The sequence below is a fragment of the Epargyreus clarus genome, unplaced genomic scaffold, assembly GCF_041222505.1.
Source record: "Epargyreus clarus isolate Ecla_fem2 unplaced genomic scaffold, WU_Ecla_fem_2.2 ptg000004l, whole genome shotgun sequence".
Taxonomy (NCBI): domain Eukaryota; kingdom Metazoa; phylum Arthropoda; class Insecta; order Lepidoptera; family Hesperiidae; genus Epargyreus; species Epargyreus clarus.
This window is the reverse complement of record NW_027332212.1, coordinates 5,977,541-5,989,033: the sequence shown is the minus strand read 5'-3', so window position 1 is coordinate 5,989,033 and position 11,493 is coordinate 5,977,541. Positions and strand designations below refer to the sequence as shown.

The 11,493-nt window shown below is 33.2% G+C and overlaps 1 protein-coding gene and 1 long non-coding RNA gene across 2 annotated transcripts; one reads left to right on the top strand and one right to left on the bottom strand.

The window, feature by feature from the left end:
* Nucleotides 1-2,840: 2,840 nt before the first annotated feature.
* MET1 (methoprene-tolerant protein 1) lies at nucleotides 2,841-7,263 on the bottom strand. Its single transcript, XM_073093016.1, has one exon. It carries the CDS (start codon nucleotides 6,963-6,965, stop codon nucleotides 5,403-5,405), a length of 1,563 nt encoding a protein of 520 aa, XP_072949117.1. The 5' UTR covers nucleotides 6,966-7,263; the 3' UTR covers nucleotides 2,841-5,402.
* Nucleotides 7,264-9,756: 2,493 nt separating this feature from the next.
* Nucleotides 9,757-11,313, top strand: LOC140757349 (uncharacterized). The gene is made up of 3 exons (XR_012103961.1): nucleotides 9,757-10,063; nucleotides 10,324-10,402; nucleotides 11,023-11,313. It is a non-coding gene; the product is annotated as an uncharacterized LOC140757349 (long non-coding RNA).
* Nucleotides 11,314-11,493: the final 180 nt, after the last annotated feature.

Genomic DNA, 11,493 nt, shown 5'->3' with positions numbered 1-11,493 from the left:
CAGGTGTTAATTATATACATGAAATTAATTTTGTAATTTATTATAAATACATAAATAAATACATATACTTGACATATATATCAAAATATATAAATATAAAATACATACATATTATATAAAATTAACAATACAGATGATTAAGTTATTGACGAGGTATTAAGAAAGTATATAATTGTATATATTGTTATTTATCATAATCTATTTCATCATATTATACAATCTTTCTATCTCCTTTATCTTACGACCCCCTTTGTATGTATTTGTATTTCTCTCCGTTATTTCTAACTTGTATTTTATTATGTTACCAAAATATAAATTGCTTAATATTTTAAATATGTCAAATACGTAATTAGGTACCTACAAATGTCCTTTAATTCACATTTTTAACGAAGTTATATATTTTTGAACTTTGTATTGTTATTTAGTTTATTTTTAATGAGACTGCGGTCGTCTACTTCCTTGTAGAGGCCTTACGATTCCCTTAGGGGTCGCGTAACAATAAACACGTAACCATCCTTAGCCGACGACTCGCACTTGACAAAATTTTGCCGTATACATTCTCTTTTAAATTTCCCATACTTTATCTTTTAATTCTTGTTTTAGAATGTCCTCAATATATAAATATTTTTTGCTCACCCTGGCCATCCACGCAGAAAAAAATAGTGTAGGTTCTATAAGCAGTTTATTTATAAACAAGGATACTAATGTGAAAATACACGACGCTTCAATTTCCTCTACAAAATAAAATATTTTTTCCAATGTCCAGTAACCAAAATGTCAAAGCAAATTTTTTAATTCATACTATCTTGCTTAAATGTTTCCTATTGTTAGTCAGTTCACACAATGCCTGCAATCTATTCTTATTAAAGACCCGTGCGTCTTCTTTAATATACTGGAAGCACCATGATCAATGACCATGCAGTCGATCCGAAAAACCTTTAACGTTCTTCTTATTAATAAACGACTTAAGCACAAAATCATTTATAACCAGTAATTTTTGACCTATCCCACAAATTTAATTGCACTCGAAATCTTTTTCATCTTTGAATTAGGACTTGTTTTGAAATTGTATAATTTAATTACTCTAATATATAACAGTTCGCAGATCAAGCATACCTACATGCCATCATCGTAATGCCATTAGTCTTGGAGTGAAATGACCGTGACATACGGACGGACAAACAGGACGAAAGTTTATGATTTTGATATCTTGTTGCAGAATTTCCGTAAATTTAATTAAATATCTTTTACAGATATAGGTGTTCGTTTACTTTGTAAAACGACATACGGGGAAACTTAGTGAATACAGGGAAAATTATTACCTAAACAGAAACGGAACCGCAGGCATTCATAAAAGATCTGTCTGTTTTTGACCTACCAAAGATAAATCGAACAAAAACTAAAATATTTGGTAAGTAAAACATTGGATAGGTTAATTATTAATAACAGGCGTAATCAATTCTACTTATTATAGTATTGTTTTTATCTTCTTAATTCAACATTCCGTAAACACAGGTCTATGTTAAAATGTTTTATTAATTTTCATACTTCTAAAACTTCACTCTAATTGTTTTGTCCTGTTTTGTTGATTTCGACGGAAATTTTTCAACTTATTTGGTAGACTTGAATTATCAAATAATATTCCCTTACCTATAGGGTTATACACATAAGCACCCTAAATGTTCAACCTGTTGCAACATGCCTTCTCGTGGGAAAGTGAGCAAAGTTTGTTATCCAAATATCAATTGCGTTTTGTTTGAGGAAAATAGAACAAATTTAAAAAATACAAGAATATGCAGCAAAACAAATGTACATATACGAGTAGTGAGGTAAGTTAGGGGTGTCCATTAATTAGGTACATAAAGTAATTTTGAAAAAAAAAATCGAATCTCTCCCGTTAGTGAGATGTCACGTGATTTGTATTGGCCCTCGCCCTCGTTTTCAGTGTAAATACGAATAATCGAAATGCGTTACTTTAATGCATTCACACATTTATGACAATTAGTATAGTTTCGGACATTTTTTAGTAGAGATACAAGTTTAATTTAACGTTTCCGAATTTTTGTTTTCTTTTTTTTGCGAATGCGTAATATATGCCGAGATGCCCTCTCTCCCCCACCAAAGATCAGGCGATGTTTTGCTCGATCCCCGATTAACGCCTCACATAATTAATGGTCGCTTCCTTAGGGAAATCACCTAGCTTCGATGCTAGGATAAAACCTTACGATTGGAACTCTGAGGGCATCTTACATTTTGTATGGGACGTCATTAAAAAATCGAGTTTCGGCGGCCAGCGATAGCCTACGGGACTAAATCATAGAGTATTCGGTTACGACGATGACGTAGTTTCTGATATTTGGGTTCAAAACCGTGGAAAAAAACATTTTTTTTTTAAATATTATCGTACATGTATGAAAAATGAACCCACTGGCCGTCTAAACTATTTTTTTCTGCATTCATTAGCATAGATACCAAATAGGTTATATGCCCTTTCGCGATTGTTTTAAAAATACAAATAGGTACTTCATGATTATTATAGCATCGTATAATTATGATGCCACCAAAATTAAAATTCGTCGTCTTACAATTTGTTTTATATGGTTTGACCCCAGTTCCAATATTAACCCAAATAACCTCCCTTAAACAAAAAAACTAATTTCAAATACATTTATGGCATCTAGTGTAACGAATGTAATTAATGATGTAGTTTAAATTTTCGCATAATATGTTATTTCTGTAACCATGTCTTGATTGTATTAATAATTACTTGTTAATTTCCATTAATTTCAATACGAACGGTTAAAATTACCTTTGGATGTGTGATTTTTAAAGAAAACACGTTTTATCTACTTCTCCCCAAAATAATATAATGAATTAAAAAAAAATGTTTGGCTCTTCGACAATGCCTTCATTACCTAAGCATTATTATATCATATACTTATAAAATTCATATGCATGTTTGGACCATCATTGAGCAATTTAGATAGGAATCAAATGACAACCCGCATTTTAGTGGTCACCATGCAGGCTTACCGAGCAAGTGTCCCAGGTTCAATTCCGAGACAGACAAAAATTTTAACGATTGTGCTTGTTTGTTCATAATAGTAGTAATTGTTTTTCCATTATACAAGGAATTCTAGTGCAGGCAATGAATGCATTATATACAGTTTATTCAAATAATTTTATCATTCTATGCAGATTTAGTAAAAGGTATTAATTCTTATAGGATTTTGTATACGTAAACCAATATTTTTATAATAACATTTTACTGTTTATCATCCCATTATAAACCCATTTCGCTTTCAAGTACTCTTAAAAGTACAATGTCATAAACTTGATTGTTATAGCTATGTTACAAAATTAAAAAATAATATGGCATAAAAGTAAAAAGGTAAGATCAGTTGCGGTAATATCAGAGCTAGAATAGAATCATAAAATTGTAAGAGTAAACTAAATAAGCCATCTTCTTAAAAATTAGCAACATCGCACACCACATCCTATAAATAATTGAAGGTGGTAGAACCCTTTGTGGTTCGACTCCGGCGGCACCACCGCCACACCTATTTCTGCCTTAACTAACAACAGCGTTAAGCGCTGCTGTGTTTTGGTTTGAAGGGTGTGGTAAGGGAGACATACTTTTCCGAGGCGTTCCAGCTTAGTCCTCAGGGGTAGCGGCGCATCTGTGGCCGACCTCAAGTAGGAATATCTAATCCTATCTGGGTTTGATTATAGATGTCCATGGGCGGCAGTAGCCACTTACCATCAGGTGAATTAATCGTCTGCTACTCCTATATTAAAAAAAAAAAATAATAATGTATGTGTAAGTGATGCCAATTTTTAAGGATGACCAGTTTAGCCTACAATTTCAATCATTTTATTTTACCTCAGCCCTGATATAACCCTAAATTACCTTACATTTTAGAAAATAGATTATAGAATTCCCTCCTTATGGTGGGATTTGGGTGGGTCACTGTAACTAAAACACCTATTCCGCCATAAAGCAGCATGCATATGTTACAAATACCAATTCAATAATAACACATACATATGACAGTTTATCTTGTCCTTAGGAGTAATATTACAAGCATCCATAAACCAAAAACCTTTTTACAACATCAAATCCTTATGATAAACTTATAACAACATGTATATTTTCATATACTAGTACTTCATTGCATATTTCGATCAGGGCCAGATTTAGAGGTACGGAGACCCTCGAGCAACAGGGGAGTTGATGCCCTAGGGCAGCGAAAGAAAGGAAACCCTTAATTATTTTCCAAATGAAAAGGATTATTTTTTTCATCAAGTCTTCCAAAAAATTTTCTCTTTACAAATAAAATTATTTTAACACTGTTAGGAGAAACACAAATAATACTGTTTGAAAAAAATCTTATAAGATTCTTATAAGCTGACCCAGCGAAATTTGGATATTTTTTTCTCTACTGTACGGCTTCTCTTTTGTTAAGGCCCCTGGGCAATAGTCCCGCTTGCCCTTCCCTAAATCTGACCCTGATTCTGATCATACTTCATGTACACCAAGTTTGAATCTATACTAACAAAGACTGACACTTACAACATTTAATGTACCATATGTATGTAATTTGTAAGGATAACAGTTAATTTATGAGGGGTCCTCCATGACTGTTGCAAATCCATCACTTATAAAATCACACTGCACACCTCATTTTTGAAATAACATACCTATATACCACCATAACATGTTTGGATGACACAATTTCTTTTAAGACACAGTTTAGACTCACAGGGGCCAGCCACAATCACTGGAGACAGTATTCTATGTCTAAATTACCATCAAATAATAGTTGCATATCGAAAACAAAGAGAAGCTTAAAAGTATGAATGCAATCTGGTCTATGATGCTAACATATCAATTGATATCGCTTACCCAATAAACAAATACCATCTATCCAATATAGTATAATGAATAATATTTGGCAAGTTTCTATATTTTATTTTATGTTAATATAAAATTAAGAAAATTTTATCATTAAGACTTATAGTTACTGAAAAATTAACTTTATTCAAAGTGATCAATTAGCATTGTACATGTAAAGGATTTTATGCTGCCTAATGGTCTTCTTTTACAATTTATGTATATTCACTTACGGATATGTAAGAAAACCATGGTTCTTACAAAAATTGCCTTTAATCATAGTCCAAATACTATTTACATTACAACATCATAACAATAGGATAACGAAAGAATAGACAGAGATACAACTACAATTAAAAAATTATACTTATTACAAAACTAACAGAGCGTCACTCGCTCTGGTGTCAATATCTTATTAAAAAGGTACAGGACAGTCGACACTCTCTGCAAACGAATCCAATCCATATATTTAAACAAGGAACTCAACAATTATGTGCAAACACAGTAATTAACAGTCCAGCAACCCACTGTGCCTCTTCAACTGATCGGTACCATCGTTATCTGAGTTTTTTCGCTTACGTGTATCAAACCTTATTCCAGTCTCGTGAACTACCTTCTCGCTGTTTTTGATTGCTGAAATGATGTGTTCTCTTGATGGTGCTACTAGCTTTATTTCATCCACAGTTTCACTCATAGACGGCTCTACCAAGTGCATAACGATGCGTTCTAACCGTTTTGGATGTTCGACAGGGACATCATCAATTGTAACTACTTTATCATTTGGTTGCATATCCATATCCACAATCACTGAATATTTCCTCTTCATCTCTTCCATCATTTTTTGTCCGTACTCTGCCCCAATTACACTATTTATACACACAAAACTCTGCACCTTCTTGGTATATTTATCTATTTCAAGAAAACCTCTTGTTCTCATGTATATAAAGTTCCCAGAACGAGACATCAATCTGTAATAAGACTCACCAAATTCTTTGCTCTGGTCGTACATCTGTCGGAGAACACAAATAACCCAGCGCACATCCTCCTTGTGCATAAACACAAAAGCAGATGTTCCAGTGACTTCTTCTATCATATAACCTACTGCGAGGGATATGCTCTGGTCACACTGTACTATTCTGCCATCTATTAGATGTCTCGTCCAGTATTCAGAGTATGCAGAGGGAGGTAAGATTCGGGGTGGCAAGGCATTTGACACGACATGAACCATACCAATGAAAACGAAGTCGTTGCCACTGGAGGAGAATGTTCTATTTTGCCTCACTCTTTGCCTTCTAATCTGTTGCTCGTCTTGGACACCATTCGCTGTGGCACGATCTGAACGCCTCAACATGCCATCAATGCGACATCGTTCATACCGAGGGGGGTCAGTGCGAGCGCCCGCACGCATTATTCTTATTTGAAAATTATGATGCTGGTTAAATAAACTAGTATCTGAACCAACCTGCAACTCGGGAGGATAGATGTGTCTTTTCAGAATTTCTTTATCTTCAACATGTATGTAGTTGTATATGTCTTGGCTGAGCAGGTCTATATGGCAATAGCCCAGCTTCTCTTGGACGTTTGGCGATACGAGGAATATTCGGCCGCGACAGGTAATGCCCAGCATAAAGCCACCGAAGAGATCAAAAAATTTCATGACAGCTGGCGTCCAAGTCTCTAAGTGGCTGCACTTAATGGAGTTCCCAAATACGTGCTCGTTACGAAGCTTGTCTGCCGCCAGTCTTAGCGCACTAGTCTTGTCCACCTTGCGGCGTGAGTTTATTATATCGGAGAGTAGAGTCATGATCTGGGCTATTTGAGAGTTGTATTGACTTCTACGTTGCTTCTCGGCCTTTATACGAGCTTCACGGTCGCTGGCTTTCGGCACCGGTATGTCGGGTGAGCGAGACTCCGAGGAAGACTCTCCGCCGCTCGTGACCAAGTCGTACGGTGTTGAAGGTGGCGGCACGGCGATAGCCATACCGAAATCCGGACTGGGCAGGCCCACCTGGCCGGCCGACACTGCGTGGACCGCGTACCGACCGCCCGCTGCACCAGGCGTCGACATCATAGTAAACCTACCTCGTGTCGCTCGCGAATAATGTCCTTGTTTAGATGTCACTCATTACAATGAGCCCTATCAAATTATTCATCGGCGTAAACACGGAACTACATTTCTTGTTTCCACACATTTCACTTAAATCCATGATACTGTATTATTAATGTACAACAAATGAACACTAAGGATGTTTTAGTCACTTACTACAAACACAAATAAACATTCACTAGGAAATAAACCCGCGTTTACCAATCCTGCCGCACTGTCATACGAACAGCTGCAGTCAGACAAGCTAGAGGAATGCGACTTGATTGAACTATAGACAAATAGAGCAATGTGGTGTTGTCATCTTATTGGTTAAACTTTAAAGTATTATCCTTAGTTTCCCTAATTCCGTAATAATTGTATAAGATATAGCAATTTACTGAAGAAAACTACGAAAGACAATTTGAAATAATGCAAGTTGTGTGCATTTTTGTGATTTATGTGCACATCACGGTAATTTTACATTTTTTCAACTTTTACACTCTCGTTTATTTATATAATAAATAGTAATCTAAAATATAATGTGATAGACATCATAAGTATTGCGTTACACAATTAAAACACCATTATCTCCCATAAATATGTTTTATTTAACAGCGAATGATAACCATTTGAATCTTTCGTTATTAGTTAGTACGATCGACTCCTTGGTATAAATATATTAAATATAATACTAATATTCATGTAAAAAAGCGAAAGAGTTTTACATTTTGACTTCATCCTCGTAATACCTAGAATGTTACTCTAAAATGCAGTTACCATCGTTTAAAATTTTGCATTTAACATTACTTAACACTAGACGTTTTTTTTTATTTTTAACCGTTTTAGTCTACTATATTTTGTTATCTAAACAAATTGTACCTTTTTTAATATAAATATAAAAAAATATATACTATTGTATTCAAATTATAAATAACATTATACACGTATATTCCGTATAAATTATTAGCTACAAATATATTATTAAGCGGACCTATTTTATAACTCTTTAATAGGGCGAATTATGGGAGATTTTTGGAAGCAGGGAACATTTACGTAAGCATTAATAACCATCGACAACTTTCATTCTTATACTACGAAGGCAAAGATAAATGTACAAATAATGCCCATTAATATAGTATAATTTGTATACATAAAATATTTTTTTAGAATTTACAGATAAATACAGAGAACTTTTTTAACGAGATTTAAGTTCAACATGGCTCTGAAGTTGTTGTGAGCAGGTGTAGTCATTCAATTAAATTGCGTCGCCACAGGAAATTTCCTGTGGCGACGCAATTATTTCTATATTCAGAGGGGACTAGCAGTTTTAAGCGGACTATACAACCAAGACGGTTAATTTATTTAGTACCTTCCTCCGGGGCATCTATCGACTAATTTTGTCATTTTTTTTTTACCTATATACATATTATATTAATGATTGGGTTAGTATACAACTATTTAACAATAGTTGATGGCCGTGGTTGAATGTAATCCAATCAATATTCCACATCTTTATTTCTTTCAAGAGAAGAATGACTATAATGTATTTTAAAAACTAAATAAGTGGCCAAGTACGAGTCGAATTCGCACATGCAGGCTTCCACCAAATGTTTATTATTTTTTATTTTTAGTATATAATACCATAGCAGCTATAAGTACATGTATTTTGAAAATATTAATTGTCTAAATGACTTTATAATTAAGTTATATAATATAAATTATGTATGTACATCGGACAAACAGATCATATTGTATATGTGTAAGTTATATGCACGCGCAGGTCTGCTTGTGCGGAAACAACGCCATCTAGTTTACCCTTTAGAACTACCGAGTACCGATACATATGCCCACAGACCTGTATTTGTTTAGATAGGTCTGTGCATATGCCTTATCCAAAGATAGGAAGCCATGTCTATCAGTGGGCTTTCTGACTATCATCATAGATGGGGTTGGGGCGATGATGAAAGATATGTAAGCAAAGTACATATAATAAAATTAAAATAACTATATTAAATTATATTTTATTGTTCTTATTTGTATTTATTTTAATAGCAGTTAAGGTAATAAATTCATTATAATAATTCTTCCTAAGTTCCTACTAAAGTTCACCAGTTACTTCGAAAATTACTCACTCCTAACAAGAACTAAGTAGAACTGTCAACTAAGTCTTTCGTGCTTTAAAAATATTAAAAAAAATATAGTTGTTAGAGCATTTATGAATGAAACGATATTTCTCCGCACTTTTTTTTCTATTTCGTGTTTTTGCACCACATAACTCCACATGTCAGCATTGTTCATTTAATGGCTTAATGATTTAATGGTCCCATAAGGATTAAACTCTAGGAAGTAATAATTTATGAAAATCTTAAGAAAAGGGCTCATTTTTAAGAAAAGTCATTTTATTCATACATTCTCATACCACCATAAAAATTATCACTTTCCCAGATTTTTGGGAAATGAACCTTTCCTACTACATCAACTTCTACATCTACTTGAATTACTACATCAATTCATTGAGCGACGTTGTTTTTGTCATCGTTAGGAGCTTTTTCATATATTTGCAATGCAGTTCGTTACTCTCTTGAAGATGCTGCAGTCTCCTGATATAAAAATACTTTGACCCGTTGATTCGATTTATAAAATGACGTATGTACCTAATGCACATTCAAACTGCAACCGTAATAATAAGTGGACAAATATGCAAATTTAAAACCACTTTCCTGAATATCTCATCTCATGTCTCGTATAAGACCGTAAGTATGTCTGTCCTTTTATTTTAGCATATTTTAGTTTAAGTTTATTATTTCCTTTATCCAGTGGGTTATATAGATCCATTTATATGTAAAAACAGGTCATTTGATGCTAGCGGTATCTACATAGCAGATAGTACGTAGTAATCATCGATCAGTGAATTTGAAAATTAAGATTTAAAAAAAACACCTTTCACTCTATTTTGAGCGAGGAAAACCAAAGTGGTTTTTTATAATGGTTTGATTTTCGAATACATTGAACCATGTTGTTACATACATTAATTTTATTTGATATTATTATGTTATTTTTTAACGTCATCGTTGCTCAAGATGGTAAGTTTCTTTCAATTAGTTTCATTTAGCTACTGAATAGATAATATTTTATTACACGCTTTATATTAGCTTCACTTGTATCCTTGTATGTTTGTCAGTGAGCAACTCCGTTATTCAGTAGAAAGAGATCAACATACATCCTTATCTTACCCTGCTTGTATGAAATAATGAAATAGAATACCGAAAGCTTTTTAGTTGATTTTATCATAAAAGCGTTTTTTTTTGTTTTTTGAACTATATTTATTTATTAAATATTTCAGTCGGTGACGCTTGCGAACCCATTCAGAATATTTCCGATGGAGAATGCGTATTGGTTACAAACTGTGAGGTCGCATTAAGGTTAGTGATCAGTGATAATACGTCCGAGTATTATTATAATTATACCTTTCCAGAGCGTTTATCGGCGCAGATATCCCCGGGCTCTTGGTGCCGATTACATATAAATTAATAAATGTGCTTATTTGCTATACAGCTATGCGTTACATACTTATATTTATACATAGATTAGTAAAGATTACTCACTCCTAACAAGAAAATGTACCCAGTTTTGAAAATTGAAATAGCTGCGCAAAAAAGTTTTGCCACGTCTCCGTGCTAAAATGTCAATAAAATATTTGAAATAATTATTTATTTATTATGTAAATTACGCAATATTAGTTATTTATTCGTAAATTTTCTCTAAAAATGTTGTTATTTGTCAAGAAATCAAAAAAAGAACTTACTAATAAGCCGTTTGTGGCTTCATTCAATTTCAAGGCGGCGTGGTATCTTTACTAATCTATGTATTTACTGTGGTATTTATATTATAATTAAGTATATAGCTAATAGAGATGTTCATGTGCATTCCTGCGCGTATCGACATTACACAGAAGGCCACAAAAATGCTTATACCGTTTAAAAAATTGAAAATTGTATTATACTTGTTTTGAATAATAATTATGGTATAATTGTTTTTAAAGCAACACTATGAAAAAGAAAAGCCATCCATACAAAAGATGTGGCTTTGATGGCAAAGTAGAGATTGTATGTTGTCCAAAGAAATCTCACTTAGATGACACGACGAAATCTACCACAAGAATTAATATTCCACTACCAATATATCATCCTGGTAAGTTTCCACAATATCATTTTTTTTTAATGACCACTTTTATAATACTATAGTTGAAATAATGTAAGAAGCATTGAGTATGTTTTCTGCAGTGGAAAAGAGGTGTCGGAAAAATATTAAGAGTTTTGCTCTTATGTATAACTCTATAGTCCGATTCATAATTAGGTGTCCAAAATGTAAACAAAGGTGTTAACCTATCAAGCAAATATGTGTCAAATGGCGGTTTCTTATTTTGGATAATATTAAATTAATACATCGATAATAAAATAATAATCTAAATAAATTAAAATCAATTCACATTTTGCAATATTTATATTAACTC

Excerpts from the sequence above, each read along its gene's own strand:
- MET1 (XM_073093016.1), bottom strand. The coding sequence starts at position 6,965 with ATGATGTCGACGCCTGGTGCAGCGGGCGGTCGGTACGCGGTCCACGCA.